Source organism: Apis mellifera, linkage group LG8, assembly GCF_003254395.2.
Source record: "Apis mellifera strain DH4 linkage group LG8, Amel_HAv3.1, whole genome shotgun sequence".
In the NCBI taxonomy this organism is placed as follows: Eukaryota; Metazoa; Arthropoda; class Insecta; order Hymenoptera; family Apidae; genus Apis; species Apis mellifera.
Window position 1 is genome coordinate 11869190 of NC_037645.1, and position 18025 is coordinate 11887214.

The 18025-nt window shown below is 20.2% G+C and overlaps 3 protein-coding genes across 6 annotated transcripts; 1 reads left to right on the forward strand and 2 right to left on the reverse strand.

Moving 5' to 3' along the window:
- Positions 1–2148: 2148 nt before the first annotated feature.
- Positions 2149–3082, reverse strand: LOC102653693. Its single transcript, XM_026442275.1, has 3 exons — positions 2775–3082; positions 2426–2666; positions 2149–2345 (listed from the first exon to the last, which is right to left on the reverse strand). Exons 1-2 carry the CDS (start codon positions 3009–3011, stop codon positions 2433–2435), a joined length of 471 nt encoding a protein of 156 aa, XP_026298060.1. The 5' UTR covers positions 3012–3082; the 3' UTR covers positions 2149–2345; positions 2426–2432.
- Positions 3083–5384: 2302 nt separating this feature from the next.
- Positions 5385–9660, forward strand: LOC726874 (ribonuclease Z, mitochondrial). Of its 2 annotated transcripts, XM_026442031.1 has the most exons (7): positions 5549–5565; positions 5782–5930; positions 6042–6756; positions 7105–7421; positions 7548–7946; positions 8080–8420; positions 8505–9660. In XM_026442031.1, the coding sequence occupies exons 2-7, from the start codon at positions 5877–5879 to the stop codon at positions 8851–8853; spliced, it is 2175 nt and encodes a 724-aa protein (XP_026297816.1). In that variant the 5' UTR covers positions 5549–5565; positions 5782–5876; the 3' UTR covers positions 8854–9660. The 2 variants fall into 2 exon arrangements, with proteins under 2 accessions (XP_026297815.1, XP_026297816.1); XM_026442030.1 differs by having other exon boundaries at positions 5385–5930.
- Positions 9661–10132: 472 nt separating this feature from the next.
- Positions 10133–15537, reverse strand: LOC412722 (protein singed). 3 transcript variants are annotated; one of them, XM_006569716.3, is made up of 8 exons: positions 15385–15537; positions 13629–13741; positions 13062–13305; positions 12716–12849; positions 12216–12505; positions 11794–11954; positions 11100–11570; positions 10133–10926 (listed from the first exon to the last, which is right to left on the reverse strand). In XM_006569716.3, the coding sequence occupies exons 2-8, from the start codon at positions 13686–13688 to the stop codon at positions 10721–10723; spliced, it is 1566 nt and encodes a 521-aa protein (XP_006569779.1). In that variant the 5' UTR covers positions 13689–13741; positions 15385–15537; the 3' UTR covers positions 10133–10720. The 3 variants fall into 3 exon arrangements, with proteins under 3 accessions (XP_006569779.1, XP_396175.2, XP_016769123.1); XM_396175.7 differs by having other exon boundaries at positions 15355–15537; XM_016913634.2 differs by having other exon boundaries at positions 13629–13763; positions 15355–15528.
- Positions 15538–18025: the final 2488 nt, after the last annotated feature.

Below are 18025 nucleotides of genomic sequence, written 5' to 3' on the forward strand. Positions count from 1 at the left end.
AAGAAATTTTTAGAAAAATAAATAGAATTATTTTCAAATAATAAATAAATTTAAATTAACTCTTCGTATTTATTCATTTACAATATTACCTCCATTTGTGAAAATTTTAAATAAATGCCATCTATCTTTGGCAAGTAACAAAGATAAATTCAAAAATTAATTGCATTCGAGATAAAAATTTGCAATTCATAATCTTGATTGAAATAATCGAATTATTTTAATTCTACATTCTTTTAAAATTATTTCAAATTGATTCTTATTTTATTATTCCAGTATATATTATTAATGTAATTCTTCATATTTTTCTTCGCAACGATCTATTTCTTCGCATTTTCGAAAGAAAATATTACGAAAAAAAAAATAAATACAACGTAACAGACAAACATTATTCCTATGATATATCAAATAATTATTGTTATTTCAAGAATATAATTCTCTAAGCGATATCATAATAATATTCAAAATACAAAAAAGAATTGTTCCTTGTAAAATTTTGTAAAAAAATATTTACGAAAAGATAAGTTTTTCCTTTTCTAAAAAACAAAATTCTCATCATGGAAATGTAACAAATGGAAATCGATTGGATTTTATTTAAGTAGTATTTATTAGTATTATTATTATTTTTTTTTTTTAATCTTTTTTCATCATTTGAATTACGTATCAAACATATTTTTTTATTATTCTTCTCATATTTAAAAATCGATGAATATTTAATAAGATAGATGTTTAAATCGTATTACTACATATAATTCGTAATAATAAAAAAATCATACAAAATATTTTTTTATTTCTGATAAAGGATTAAATGATAAAGGATTAAAAAAAATTAAAACATCGAGTTTTAATTTTCAATAGGTATTAACCTTCAGATAAAAATATCTTAAATCGCTCGTGCAACGTTCTTTATTATTTACAGAACTGAAAGAAAAATATTCCATTACGAAAAATATTCCATGTATTCGTGCTATAGAAATTAATTATTTAAAATTAAAGAGGCTAAAGTAGTAATTTTTTGACAAAACAATTTGAAAAGAACTGGAAATTTATCCAAGATATATGTAATTTTTATAATCGCGAATAAAACAAATTATTATTTATAAGAGATTTATAATTAACATTAACATGATTTGAATCGAGATAAATCATCCATCTTTCTTTTACTCGAATAATAAATAAATAAATAAATAAGTATGAGATATAAAAATTTTATAATTCATATTCATGTGGAGATGAAGATATTAATAAAGTTTAATATTTAAATTAAATATATATATATATTACAATATTATAATAACATTAATAATCAAATATCAAACATTAAAAAAAGAGCTATTATTTTAGCAAATATTGTAAATCATTCGTATTTTATATTCCATTCGAATTGGTAAATCATGATCTCGTGTAAATATTCTTATATGAATTCTTTTCCATCACACAAAGAAATGTAAACAAATATTGTTTGAATGAAAAATTCTCCTACGATCATTCTTAGTAAATATATTGTTGATCAATCCTTGTATGTTTCTATGTTATATATAAAACGCTGTGCCGTATCTTCCTCTTTGTGGGAAGATAAATATTTTGAATTTGTTCAAAGTTATTAATCATTTTCTAGATCAAATTTTAATTTTAAACTTCGTTAAAAAATCCTGATAATTTGACAGCAATGATTATTATTATTAATCATGAATTATGAAAAGATCTTAAATAAATTAAATTATTTATTAATTTGTATATAAGTAAATCAATAATGAAGGAAAATGAATAAGAAGAATGGATATCTCGTATCGTGTACAATTGGACCAATATTGTGAGTGTATAATTTATAATTTCGTTATTGATTTAATTATCGATAAATACGGTATATAAGGTCAATATCTTGAACTTTCGAAGGGAAAATTTCGTACATTTTATCAACTACACCGATAAATGATTAAAATATATTTTTATTCGAAATAATTAAGATACGGCAATTTTGTAATTATTTACTTTATACATGTATATTTCGCTTAAAAATTGCATTAAATGCAAATATGCATTTTAATATAAATTAATTAATAATAAAACGCATTAAAAATACATTTTGGATTGTATTTTTCTTTACATATACAACTTTGATAAAAAATAAAATATTATGCTTTTAAAAATTCAAATTACACAATTCATTTATTCGCATTATTTGAAGTTTTTATTTATAACCTCTAAAATTTTTCAATAGAGCCACACAAAGATATTTAGGTATCTCATTTCTCATTTTATAATAATTCATCATTATAGATTCTCTTAGTTATAATTTTATAATTAAATTACATTCCGTGAAAAGAGAAATATTGTATATTAGATACCTTGAAGAAGTAAAAAACAATTCAATATCAACAAGAACAAATTATTATATTATTACATTGATATTTTTTAATATACTTACGCTATATTCAATTGTTTCCATTTCCACACACCGTATGTTTGATTAAATATCTACCTGTACATCTTGGTTTTATTTTCTTTCTCATTTCATGCAACATAGAAGATAATTGATATTCTTCGCTTCGCATTGGAAACGTAATATTGTGTATCGGAATTTTGTTATATCTTTTATCTATTTTTAGAGGTGATCTTAAAATGTGTAGATAATTACTGGGATAGAAGAATGTTCTGAGTATGATTGCCTTTTAAATATAAATTAATTGATTTTAAAAAATATAATTTTAGAAAAAATTTTTTAAATATAAAAAATTTCGATTTGACTTTCCTATGAAATAAAAATTATAACTCACCCTCCAATAAAACTCAAGTTCAGTAAAATATTGATCCATCTCAAAACGCCATAATTTCAATATTTTTTCAAAATTTTCATCTCTTAAATATTTTTGAGATAAGCTTTCCGAATATTTTTTTGAACGTTTTTCTAATTCAGCTTTTATATCTATTATATATCTTTTGAGAAACATGGCCATAGAACCATACTGAGACGATGCAAAAATTATATCGTTCGCTGAAGGTAGTATATCCATGTCCTTAGATTTTTCACCTTCCAACTTTTATAATCAATAATTTATTATTTAAATTGCATCAGCACCTGGGATAAGTCTTATTCATCGTATAAAGAATATTTAATCTTAAGAATTTAAATTTCTAGTTTTAAGCAATTAAAAAAAAATTTTAAATTTCAAATGTATATAAGAAATAACGATGATTTACTTGAATTATGAAAATCTACCAAAGGATTGATGAAAATGTCAAGTCTTAATCAATGTACAAGTAGGTTATCTTTACAATCTTAAAATGAGAATATTGCTCTTAATTGAAAATTCCTGTGATAATTTTAAACAACGTTTTCTTTTTTTGTGAAAATTCTCGTTAAAAAATTATTAAGGAAAAATGCAAACCAATCACAGAGCACGTAGTCTAGTCGAATACAATAAAACAATAGCCAAATAAGAGTCACTGATCAAGCACAAACAAATCGAAGCACATACGTCGAGAAAAGTTTGAATATAATAAATATTTTTTTATTGATAAAAAATTATATCGAATTATAACCCAAACAATAAATAAACTGTAATTTCCAATATACAGGATCAACAATTGTTGATTTTTTTTTGTTGATCAAATTGAAGATCAAAAATATCTCTCGCAGTTGTTTATATCAATCATAATAAAAGCGAACACAGCTACTAGCATTACATATAGATACCAGATGCTTTGTCTCGTATATTCTATTTAAGATTATTTATTGAAACCTTTATAGGTTTATGTTAAATGAAAAGATATCCAAAATATCCAAATATTAACATAAATAGGATTAAAATAGGTAATATTTCAAACAATATTTCAATATTTAGAACAAAATATCTTGTTAAATTGAAATCTAACTTTAAAATAATGGCAAAAATAATTTTTGACTATTATAATATTATAAATTTAAAGATATATACATACGATTAATTTTTAAGATAGTAAAATTTACTTGGTATATATTATAATTTGATATAAATAATAAAAAATATTCAAATTAAAAAAAAAATAGATGTATTTATACTTTTTACTACTTTTATTATTTTTTAAATAAATAGATTTATTATTATTACTTTTAAATATAAAACGATTAAAAATAACATTTTAAATTAATTATTAAATTTATAATTTAAAATAACAAAGAGAAAGAATAAATAATAATACGTTAAATTTTTATATACTATATTAAAACTTACTTTCTTATAAAATTATATTCGTATAATCTTTATCACTTTTGATTTCTTAAAAAATATATTCAAGTATTCAAAATTATTAAAATAGGCAAAATAAGAGTTTTTTCTATTATTTAATTTCGTTAACATAAACAAAGTGAATTCAGTTACAGATTGAAGTGTTATATTTATTATGTATTATAAACATTATATAGTATAATTGAACATTTAATAAATGAGAGAAAATAATTTGATTGAATATTTTTATTATTTATAATTATATAATAATTACTTTTATTATTTATGAAAAAAATAAAAAAATAGATATAATAATAATTTATAATGATAATATATTTTTAAAATTTTTTTTTAATTGTCTCTAAACACAAACTTTTGCGAAATTTTTTTAAATAAAAAAAGAAATAATTTAGAAATAATAATAGATAAAAATTAGAAAATCAATACCATCTTTAGAACATTATAAATGAAACTAATATACAAACGGAAAGAGAAATAATAAAAGATGAAATAAAAATTGAGAAATTAGCAATTTAGTATGCCATAAATAAAATTAATACATATAAAGAAATACAATAGAATAGAGACAATAGAGAATAGAAATATTCTAGAATAGAGACAAAGTAGGAATTGATTATCACCGCCATCTCTTGAATATTGTATACATCTTTCTTCCTTAAAAGCAAAATATAGCAATGATTTTTAATTCTTATTCTATCATATTCTAATTTTTAAGAGATATCTTTACCAGTCAAGAAATGACCCTAATGATCAATTCCTATTCTATCTCTATTCTTTTTTTTTGTTGTTAAATTTTTCTTCTATTTATTAGTTTTATTTATTTTAGAGTGATTTTGATTTTTATTCTATATCTATTCTTCTCTTATTATGCTCTCTTTGTTTATAACTATTTCGCAAAAATTTACTCGAGAAATAGCTTCAATTTATATAATTTTTTTTTTAATTTTCCCGCGTAATTATTTTTTTCAACTGTGAGCCATGAAATATAAAACAAATTTACATAGTTATATAAACTTATGAATTAAAAATTAGAAAAAATTTCAAATTTTTCACATAATTTCTTCTTTTCAGATTGGCTAATCTAAATTTTGTCTAATAAATATATCATCTTATATCATTATATTTTTGCTTCTTTTCATTGCATATCTACTTACTTAAATTTTTCATATAATGTGGTTAACACGTGATTCTATTTTCAATTTAGATTTTTATTGTAGAATTTTTATTATACATTTTTATTTTAATAAGTGATATATTTGAAACTTTTGTTAATAAATAGTATAATTGACAAAAATTTATATCTTATATCTGTAACATGTTACAATTTATAAATAATAAGGTTAAATAAAAAGTATAATAAAAACAATTTATAACAATTATTAATTGATATATATTGTAATTTTTAAGAAACTTATCAATTATATCATTTGGACAATTAACAACTAGACAATTGTTTTTGTTTCTAAAAATAATTTATTAACAAATTATTCATTATAATTAATTTTTAAATATTAAATAGTTTTAAAAATAGTTTTTTTTTGTTTTGTGATGTTAGAAAATATTGTGCACTGTTTTAAGTGCATCATTAGAAATTTTCACAACACTAAAAAATCATATAAAACAACTATATGTGAAACAAATAAATTGAGAATGCAAAAAATGAAACAGTCTAAATCTTATATACATTTTAATGCAAAATTAAAGGTATTTAAAATATTTATAGATGAAATGAATTAATGTTAAATAAATTAATTCTATATTAAAATTTATAATAACGATAATGAAATTTTATTTAAATTTAATATTTAAAAACAGGTACTTGGCAGTGGAGCACTTGGAACCCCAGAAAATATATTTTTTATAACTGATCGTGCTAATTATATATTTAATTGTGGAGAAGGTACTCAACGTTTAAGTCAAGAACATCATTGTAAATTATCCAAAGTTTATAATATATTTTTGACACATGTTTCTTGGAAAAATGTTGGAGGTATTCCAGGTTTACTTTTAACAGCACAATCAAATGGTCTAAAAGAAATAAATATTCATTGTCCAGAAGGATTTGATAGTTTTATAGAAACAATTCAATCATTTATATCTTTACCACATCTAAAAATTTCTTATCCTGTGATCGATGAATCTAAAATATATAATGATGATATAATGAATGTTTCATATATTCCTATAACAAAATCTTTCAACAATACTGAAAAAAGTTCTTTAAATTTAAGTAATAAAGAACAATGTCACACAAATATAAATGGTAAAAGAATTATTAATGAAAAAACAGAAGAGGAAGAAATAAAAACAGAAAAAAAAGTAAAAAGGATTCCACGTTTATTATGTTTTATTTGTGAAGTTCATTCAAAACCTGGAAAATTGTTAGTAGATAAATGTATAGATTTAGGTTTACGACCTGGGCCACATTTAGATTTATTAAAACGAGGAATGAATTTTACTAAAGAAGATGGAACAATTATTTATAGTAGAGATGTAGTAGAATCATCTCAACCTAAAACTACTTTTATAGGTAATTCTAAAAATATTTAAATCTATGATAAACAATTTAAATAATATTAACAAATATTAAACAACGACAAATATAAAATATATATATAATAATATTAACAAATATAAAATATAAAAATAATAACAAATATTAAATTATTTTGTAATTATTTTTTTTAATTGTTTTACTTTATTTTTATTAATTTATTTATTAATTTATAATATTAAAAAATAATTAAAAATATTTTGTTTAAAAAATGAAGATAACTTTGAATAATTATAATTTAAAAAATATCAAATTATCTTTTCTATTATTAAATTTCTATTATTAAGTTCAATTAATTAAAAATTTGTTAAAAATTTTTTTCAGTTTTAGAATGTCCAACAGAAGAATATTTGGATTCCATTATAAATCATCCTACTTTTTTAAAATATCAAACAGAATCAACAAAAAAGGAAAATGAAGTTTTTTGCATATTTCATTTTACTCCTGAAAAAATTTTCACAACTCAACAATATCAAGATTGGATAAAAAAGTTTTCCTCAAAAACAGAACATGTAATTTTAAATGATGAAAATACTTGTATGGGCAGTGAAGCTGTTTATAAGAATCAATCTTTATTAAATATGTTGCATCCTGAAATATTTCCTTTATTAAATAAAGATTGTTTTGAAAACGATAAAGAGGTAAAATGTTTCAAATTAAATAATAATAAAGATATATTTAATAAAATAATATTCATTTCTTTAATATAAAAATTAATATATTAAAAAAATTAAAAAAATGAATAATTAGAAAATTCTATATTTCAGACTAAGAATAATAAGTTTCATCGTGCTAGAACAGCACAAATATTAAATATACGACCAAATTTAAGTAATTTAATTAATAATCAAATTTATAAGGAATCACAAAATTATATTGATGAAGTTTTAAAAATTCCTAATCTTACAAATGTTTTAGAGGAATTAAAAGTAATTATTAATGAAAAATCATCAGAATTTAATTTAAATAATATTTCTGACTATCCACGAATTATAATGTTAGGTACTGGTTGTAGTGTACCAAATAAAATTAGAAATACAAGTAGTATTCTTTTACGAATTAATAAAGATAGTAGCATTTTATTGGATTGTGGAGAAGGTACTCTTGGTCAAATTATTAGATACTATGGGGTTTCAGAAGGTCTTAATATTTTACGTTCTATTAAGGTACGTCACTTACATTTTAAAATTAATAAAATTAATAAAATTATTTTTGATTTTAGAACATTGATATTCATATTTTAATTGATGTTTACAATTTTCTTTTAGTAACAATAAAATACTAATCTTTTTTTTTTAGGCTATTTATGTATCACATATACATGCAGATCACCATTTAGGACTAATTGGTTTATTATTACAAAGAAAAAAAATTACAAATCAAAAATTATATTTACTATCACCGAGAAATATGATGCCATGGCTAAATTTTTACAATGATCGATTTGAATCTATTGTCCATCAATATATTTTAATGGATAATAATAATCTATATCTAAATTATCATAAGTCCACAACTTTAGAACTTGATCTATACAATAAATTAGATATTAAAGAAATAAATACAATTCATGTTCCACATTGTAAATTTTCATTTGGTATTGCTATTATTCTCAAAAATGATAAAAAAATTGTTTATAGGTAAGATAAATAAAATATATAACTTAAAAATTAAATAATTTTATATTTTAACAATTCATAATTCAAAATGTATTCATATTTCAGTGGTGATACTTTATTTTGTCAGAATCTTATAACTTTAGGACAAAATTGTGATTTATTAATTCATGAAGCAACTATGGAAGATGGTCTTGAAAAATTAGCAGAAAGTAAATTACATTCAACTACTTCTCAAGCAATAAATGTTGGAAAATTTATGAATGCGAAGTTTATATTATTGACGCATTTCAGTCAACGTTATTCAAAGATTCCTTCTATTCCAGACAAAGAAACAAATGTTGGACTAGCTTATGATTTCATGGAGTTTAAATTACCACAATTACCATTGTTACCTTTTTTCTATCCATGTATAAAAGTAATGTTTAATGAATATAATAAAGTAATGACTAATTAAACACTCACAATATATTATTAATTATTATACTTAAAGATACTTGAAAAATTATTTCTGTTATATAAAATAAATTATCTTTTTTCGGACTAGCTTTTTTATAAAATTATAAAAGTCGATTAATAGTGTTAGATATTGACTTAAGAATGAATAATATTAAAAGGCTATGATTCTGGAAAATGGTAGATGAGAAAAATTTTAATAAACAAATGTTTAATAGCAGAATTTATTGCTTACATAATGCATTTAGATTATCCCGCTTTCCTCCAATATGATAAATAACATAAACTACAGATAGTTTTGCCGAAGTAACGACCTTAATATTAATCTTGTTTGTATATGAAAAATAGAGAGCAGATAAAAAAAATATCATATAAAAGATAAAAGCATATCGAAAAATAATTATTCTCTTTTTGTCGAATCAAAATATCAATATATTCGAAAAATATTGAAATTCGACAAAAAAAAAATGTTACTTATAAGCTAATCGATAAATTACACGCCCACAAAATTAGTACTAATCCATGTATAAAATTTACGATTTTAATATTTTCTAAGCGGGTTGTGACGTAAAATTCTTTTATAGAAATAGCTGTAAAAATGTTTCGACCATTGCACAGCTCACGGAATGTGAATTTCTTATGTAGAAAAAGCGTGATCTCAAATTATACAGATTAATTCGATTATTGCATCGATTTTTTTGAAAATATACACTAGATAGCAAGTTTATAATGATATGATATATTTGTGCATGACATTCTATAATAGTTTATTCTATAATCGTATATAATTGAATAATATAAAAAAAAATATATTTATATATATGGAATGATTACTTTTATTAACTGAAATACTATGTATATTATTTATTAACAAATTTCGAAATATGCTGTCTAGTGTATTAATTGTTTTACAATAATTCATTATTAATTAGTGTTGATATTAATATTGATACGAAGACTAGAAAATAAAATTTTTTTTTAACACTTAAACGATCGGTTAAATTCTTTGTTATTTTTTATTTTATTTTATTCTTATAAGATAAATTATTAACAAAATATTTCCATTATTAATTAAATAAAATTATCAATTATAAGATTTAAGTAAAGTAAGACGAAAAATTATAAAATGTTAAATTGTAAACATATTTACAATATTATAAAAGATTGCTATAGTAGTTATTATATTGCTTGATGATTATAAAATTAGAAAAATTTTATTAATAAATATAATGTTCTTATGTAAAATTACCGATCAATTAAGTATCAAATATTGAAAAATAAATATCTCAAGTAATATATTAAATTAAAGAAAGTATAATTCAACAAATATTCAATTATTCTATGGTCAAAAAACAATGAAAAATATTAATTTTTTTTTTAAATTATTAGAATACGATGTAATAACCGCTAATTATTCTGTAAATATGCGAATGATCAGTCTTATTCGGTATTTTATGAATAGAAAAGTCGTAGTTAGAAGTATAAAAGAATCGTAAAAAAATTAATTCGACGATGTACTTCTAATTAAGTACTCGGTAGGAGCTTTTTCCGTACTTGTAAATATCATATTAGATTACATTCGAAGCTATAAAAAGGGCAAAATTTTAGCTATGTTCTTTTAAAAATTTAATCCAACATTTGTATATTTCTTTCTTTTTTCTCATTTTTGATATTTAGAATATAATCAAAAAATATAAATTGTTAAATCCTTCAATGAATCATTCAAATTAAATATGTTTTTCTAGATCATTTTTACTAAAACTTTGAATATTTATATCTATTACATGTGACATCTTTTTAAATATAAAAAGTGAATTGCTTGAATAAAGTTTTAAATGAACATAGCATAGACATGATTATTTAATCAATTAAAATTCCCACTTTGTAGCAGATTCATAATCCGTTTCTCCAAGACGCAATGCTCCATTTTTTCCTGCAGTTAAATATCTTCCATCGGTGTGCTTAATACAAATACGAGAAGGTTCTCGTAATTCTAAATAAAAGCCATCAGAAGATATATCGGAATCTACGGTTACTCCTTCGCTATCTGCATGCCAATATTTACCATTTTGACCTGAAATAAAATAAATTCAATAGAAAAAAATAAATCAGTTTTTTTAAATTTTAATTAAGATTTAAAATATATTTAAAATATTAAACTACTATTAAGTAAAATATAGAAAATTATAATATTATAATTTTTAATTTTCATATTAACATAGATATATTATTCAAGTAATTTTTTACCCTTAAATCTGACAATTCCACGATCACATCTTTCAACTCTGATAGTTTCATAAATAGCTTTGTTGCATTCTAATTTTGAACTGGCTGAACTTTTAGGTCCAACAAATCCTTGTTCACAACGTAATACTAAGACAGGTCTATTCATTAAATAAAAATAATATTTGCTAGCATCTGAATCCAATCCATTTACAGATTCTGCATTAGCATAAAGATGACCAGAACGTTTTGTTGCTAAAAATTTGCCATTGTTAGCACGTAAAGCTACTGTTCCATCTTCTGATTGCCAAATCAAATCAAATAAAGCATTAGAAGAACGTTTGTGTTCCGATGCTTGAATTCCTCCTCCTGCTTCAAGACTCCAGTAACGATCTTGCATGGTACGCACATACCATCTTTTAGTTACACGATCAAATTCTAATTGAAAAGTTTCATGTCCAGAAATTTCATCTTGATTTGCAGTCACGTCAACACCTGAAATCATGATGCTATTATTATACAGAAAGATTTTTTAAATTTATTTAATAAATTATTTATAATAATTTGTAATTAATTATAATTAAAATTTAACAAATATGATAATTTATAATTAAATATAAATATATAAAAAAATAATTATATTTAATTTTAATTATAAATTTTATTTAACTAAGACCATAAAAACAAAAATAATAAAAATTATAAAAATAAAATATACCTTGTTTCACAGATACATAACGTTGATTTAAAGCAGCAACAAAAGAAGCTTGCGGTAATGATTCTTCTAAAGAAAACAACTCATCTCGGGTTACAGTTGTTGATCTTGATTTTAAAACAGCTTTACTTCCAATAGGTGCCAAATATGCTCCATACAAATCCCTTTAATTAAAAATATCATAATTTATATCATAATCTTCAAAATACAGATACAAAACCATTTAAACTAATTATGTATAAATATATATAAATATGTTTTATATATATTATATATACAATAAATATATACACACTAAAATTAATTTACAATAATTATAATAAAATATAACAAATTAAACAATCATTTTAATTTAAAAAATCTAATATTTATAGAATTATATTTTAATATTATAATGTAATGAAAAATATACTAATATTTCTTACCTGAGTGCTAGTAATCCAGCATGAAACTCAGCAGCATAAAGACAATCTCGTGTACAAGAATCTAAAAGTTTACCATCTCGTGCTAAATATTTGTTATTACAAGTGTGTAAAGCATAATGACCACCCTCAAATTTAGAATGTTCTTCGCCGTTATCTTCTATCGAAGCAGGACGAAATTCTAAAGTAAAGAGTGTATCTTCTCCCCAAGGAACTGGTGCATCTACATGAATTTCATCTTGTGTTGCACTTAAGTGAGCAAATCGTTTTCTTCCAGCAGATTTTAAATTTACCTTAAAATTTGCAAGAAATCAAAATTAATCAATATTTTAAAATAATATAATAACATATTTACTTTACATTTATACACAATATAATACATATAATACATATAATAATACATATAAATTCATTCAGAATTCATACAAAATTTAATATATGAAAACTAATTTTGTTTTTGATAAATAATTTAAAGTTATATGTAATATGATATAAAAACTTACTTGAGGTCTAGCAGCAAGATGTACTAGCCAATATTCTGCTTCACTTGGTGCTTTAGCTATACATTTAAGTTCATCTTGACTAGAACCCAAGAAATATCCTCTTTGAATATTCTTTAGAGCCCATCTACCACTTCCTAATTTAAAAAAAGAAATTAAATTTTTACAAATAATTATGATTTATAATTATATAATAATATAATAATAATGCATCTAAAAAAATATATTATTTTTATAGATTATTGATATTAAAATTGAATTTATTTAAAAAATCAAAGATTAATTTAAATATTTATATTAAACTTAATAAAAATAAATTTATATTATATCAAATCAAAATTATGTATACCATCAGAAGCTAACTGTATTTGAAAAGCACAACCAAGATCACTAGGATCTTCTGCTTCACAAGTAACATTTCCAAACTGATCCACTGCTAAATAACGATCTAAATGAGATCGAAGAAAAACTTGTTGTTCACTACCTTCTAAAGTCCATAATTGTTTTTTTTTCAAACTTGAACCGTTTGCATTAATTTTAAATCCAAAAGTTTCAGCTGTGAGATACTTAAACTTTCCATTTATTAAACCAACCTATAATAAAATTAAGTAAATATTAGAAAAAATATTTTTTAAAAATACTATTTAATTAGCTTAAAATAAATTTGAAATCTATTTATATACTTTCTTTATTTGTAATAGATTTATAAATTCCATTTATTGTATATACTTCAAATAAAAAATACTCAAATTTTTATTTTTAATCTATAATTCTAAATTTTAATGCATGATAATTTTTAATGAAATATTTTTTAAAAGTATAAAATAAATAAATTTAAATTAAATATAAAAAATATGTATTAACATTACTTTATTAAAAATAAAATATATATAATTTTTAAATAATTAATAATTACCGTCCATCCAGATTTTTCATTTGTATTTTCAGAACCGACATTCTCACCGTTAGCCTGCATTGTTTATTTCTATAGATCGTTAATTAAACGTATAAAAATCCTTCGAATTACTTCTGTAAGTACATATAAAAAAAACTATAAAAAATTTAAATTATATTTATTTATAAGAATAATTAATAAATTATAAAAAATATAATTAATTATAACTAGTACATTAATTAATTATAACTAGTACAACTAATAATTCACGATAAAAGATATAAACTGTTCATAAATATATATAAAAATTTAAACAATTTAAATAATTAGAAAAATAATTATTTGATAATAATTAATTTTCATAAGTATTTAAATATTTAATAAATTGAAAATTAAAAGTAAAAATAGTATTATAATGGAAAAATAACATAGTAATTCTATTTTTGTCTCTGGTTAGTTTTCTTAGACAAACATATGAGCCTGATCTCTCCAGAAAGATATTTTATAAAATGTAGTTCTTAATTTAGAACATTCTTCAGTCTTAAAATTTTTTCGTCTCCCAAGTATATTTTATTTTCAACCCTCAACTTCATGACTCATTTGTACGTGTTTCCGCCTGGGTGGGGCCAACTTCACTAAGAAAATGTTAATAAAACTATTTCGTCTTAATATCAATTTTTATCAATGAATTATTATTAATTTTTATCAATTACTATTTTTTCTAATTATAAAAAAAAAATATAATATAATATAAAATTTATAAAATCTAATCCATTATTTGTTATGACAATTGTTAAAAATTATTGTTCTGGTATATAAATATTTTAAGCTATAAAAGATGTGATTAAATATGTATTTGAAATAAATGAAAGAATAATATATAGGTGTTATATATATATATTGAAGGTTGATTGTTTTCTTCATTATTTATTATCATTTTATTGTCAATTTATTATTTCAATAAACATTTATTTAACAAAAGTAAATTTTAAAATCATTCAACATCTGATTATAAATTAACAAAATACGAATTATTAATTTTTTATAAATTTCTTACATTTACTATACACTATTTTATAACATAATTAAATTTAAATAAATATATATAATATTATATTTAAATTAAATTTTCATTTAAAAAAATTTATTAGAAAACTAAAATTATAAAATTACTAAATTCAAAAATCAGTTAATTAAATCATAATGCAAAATCAATAACACGATACGAAAGCCGGGACAATGACTGGCGTTCCATCCACCCAGTTTAACAAAACTATATTTTGATTCTAAAAAAGAAAATAAAGAAAAATGACTAATAATATTAAATAATAAACATTAATAATTAAATTAGAAACAAGTAACAAATAATATGGCAATAATATAATAATAAAAAACTAAATCAATAAAATAGAATATGATATTATATTTAAAGATTCTAAATGAGATATATTCTTTAAATATCAAAAGATATTTAAAAAATTTCAAATGAATATTTAAAAAAACAATGAATGTTATAATTAAAGTCTAACTTATAACTATTATTTAAACTAATTTTATTTATTCAATAATTAATAAATAATAAATAAATAATATATTTTTATACACTTATAGTTTAAATTTGTAATTTATTAAATATATAATATATATATATATATATATATATATATGTATGTATAAAAAACAAAATATAATAAAAATTATGAATAAAACATTATGATCTTTGTACCAAGTAAATTTATATACTTACAGAATCAAAAGGAAGACAAATTATACGTACTTGTCGTAAAATACACTAAAAACAGACAGAAGAAAGTACGCAAGAGAAGTATCGGTTACGACCGACGAATTATGTTCGCCGCAACAAAGATACTCAGCCAGCAACTGACTTGACTCGCTTGTTCTTTTCAGTTTGTGTAAGGATCCCTCAGGACTTCTGACGCATGCGCAAAATCTGATTCCACCATAGAATCAGGATTGTGTATAGAATGTAATATTGGTGGAGAAACATTATAAGATTTGTTTATTTTTTTATATTTATAATTATTTATATTAATTGTATTTATTATAAAAATTATTTAAACTATTAACGTTATTTTTTATAGCATACTACTAGTAATAATAAATATCATATAGTAAATAAAAATTTTTACGATAAATATAACAGATATAATAGGTATCTTTAAATTTATACGGCCCTGTATAATTTTACAGAATATCGCGCGTGCGCCGTTTTAATAAGGGGGTCGCGGTCGTGAACGATAGAGGATGTAGAAAGAGGAAAAAGTGGGGAATAAGCATACATCGAACTGTCGACTTTCCGGAAGACAGTGAACCGCAGATCGACGACCCTATCTTTGTGATTGCTGTTTTTGCAATGAAACCTTATATATATTCCATTTTTTTATTTTTAATTTATCTATTCTTTATAATTATTATTTTAATATAATTTATGCTTTTCTTTTTTGTGAAGATTTAAAAATTTTTTAAAAATTTTTTAAATATATATTATTTTTAAATATATATATATATATTTATATGTATATATATATATATATATTATTTAGTGTCTGTTTTATATTAATAAAATTAAAATTTATTAAAAAAAATTATAAAGTTATAATATTGATATTTTTTTTATAATAAATGTTAAAATATTAAAATTTTTAAATATAAAATATATATAAGTTGTACGTAAAATAATTATTATTTAATTTAATTATTATTTTGAAAAAATACAAATATGTTTTAAATAAATATATTATAATTAAATTTCATAAAATAAAATGGCAAAAAAGGTAATATTTTAAATTGAAATTAAAATGATTTCAATTTCAATAAGTAAATTATATTAATTTTTTAATCAAAAATCACTTTTACAAAATCAATTTTACAAAATTTTATTATATATTAAATATAGAAATAAAATATGTAATTCGTTTAAATGTTAATAATTAAACAATAGTTAAACAAATCTTAATAATAATAATTAATTTAAATCTTTTTATATTATGTATATTCTTATTTATTTAAATTGATATATATACTTTAAATAATATATATATAATTTTATTATATATTAAATGATTTATAATTATTATTATTTTTATTTTTAATCTGAAATATATGATTATGGAAAAAATATATTTTTATCAATATATTGATATATAATTTTATTATTTATAAATATAATTAATTTTTTTAATTATATTTTCTCAATAAAAAAATACTCATTTATATAATTAGGAATTTCATTTTAATTCCTTAGACAATTTACAGTTAAACGGTATACAGTTATTTCGTCCTCTTTATGATACGATATAGACTTTCTGTGATAATTACCTTTTTCAAAGGTTATTTAAAATTTTATCAATTTAAATTTTTATATATTTATTATATATTTTAGTTAAAATCAAGTAAATATTTTTATTTAAAATATTTCAAATTAAACTAAAAATATTTGAAATAATAAAAATATTTATTATATATAATGAAAAATATCAATATATTTCCGTTCTTTCTTATCTTACTTCCTTATTTTCTTAAAGTATACCGTTAGTTTTGAATCAGTATATTATTTTATGAACGATGTCAAATATACACCAATGTAGAATATATGCATTCTTTCATAGAATTGAATTTCTTAGAATATAATTTTAAATGGAATTATATTGCTGTGGAATCAAATTTATCATTCTTGAATAATATTCTTCATTTATTTTCAAATAATAACATATTAAAATATCATTTAATTTTATAAAATTTAATAAAATTTGTATAATATTATTTTTTATTTTCTATATCTAAACAAATGTATATGATTAGATATTAATCATTAATTTAATGAAAAAGTCATTATATTTCTATAAATTTGTGTTTAATTCTTTGTAAAATATTACATAATATAATTTTCATATTTATAAATGATTAATATATTACTTAATGTTATATGAAATTCATGAAAAAATCAAATAATAATATACGTGATAAAATTTTGTTAATAATAAATATTTAATTACTAAAAATTTTTATATAAATCAATCGAATATTTAGAATATAATCTTATTTCATTCAGGAAGTTTAAAACTTTGAAGCGTATCTAACGAGACATTTATACTGATTTCATTCTTCTGGTAAATTACGGACGCAGAACAGTTCTAAATTTCTTTCATTTGCGATTAAATTTGGACTTTTAATTTACACATATTATTTACAATTACAAAAATATAAAAATTACTTATTTATATGTCAGTCATATATTTTTATAAGTTATATTCTAATCTATTTTCATATTTCATATTAAATACATATATACATACATATATATATAAATATTTGTAAAGAAAAATTCATATGTAAAATATTTTATTTTATAATATATATATCATAAATATTTAATTTTATTAAAATTATTATAATCG

Coding starts and splice junctions, on each gene's coding strand:
- LOC102653693 (XM_026442275.1), bottom strand. CDS start 3,011: ATGGATATACTACCTTCAGCGAACGATATAATTTTTGCATCGTCTCAG. Junction 2,667..2,774: donor AACTTGAGTTTTATTGGAGG/GTGAGTTATAAT, acceptor TATATTTAAAAG/GCAATCATACTCAGAACATT.
- LOC726874 (XM_026442030.1), top strand. CDS start 5,775: ATGTTAGAAAATATTGTGCACTGTTTTAAGTGCATCATTAGAAATTTT. Junction 7,947..8,079: donor ATATTTTACGTTCTATTAAG/GTACGTCACTTA, acceptor TTTTTTTTTTAG/GCTATTTATGTATCACATAT. Junction 8,421..8,504: donor GATAAAAAAATTGTTTATAG/GTAAGATAAATA, acceptor TTCATATTTCAG/TGGTGATACTTTATTTTGTC.
- LOC412722 (XM_006569716.3), bottom strand. CDS start 13,688: ATGCAGGCTAACGGTGAGAATGTCGGTTCTGAAAATACAAATGAAAAA. Junction 12,850..13,061: donor AATACAGTTAGCTTCTGATG/GTATACATAATT, acceptor TTTTTAAATTAG/GAAGTGGTAGATGGGCTCTA. Junction 10,927..11,099: donor TGGAATTGTCAGATTTAAGG/GTAAAAAATTAC, acceptor ATTTTATTTCAG/GTCAAAATGGTAAATATTGG.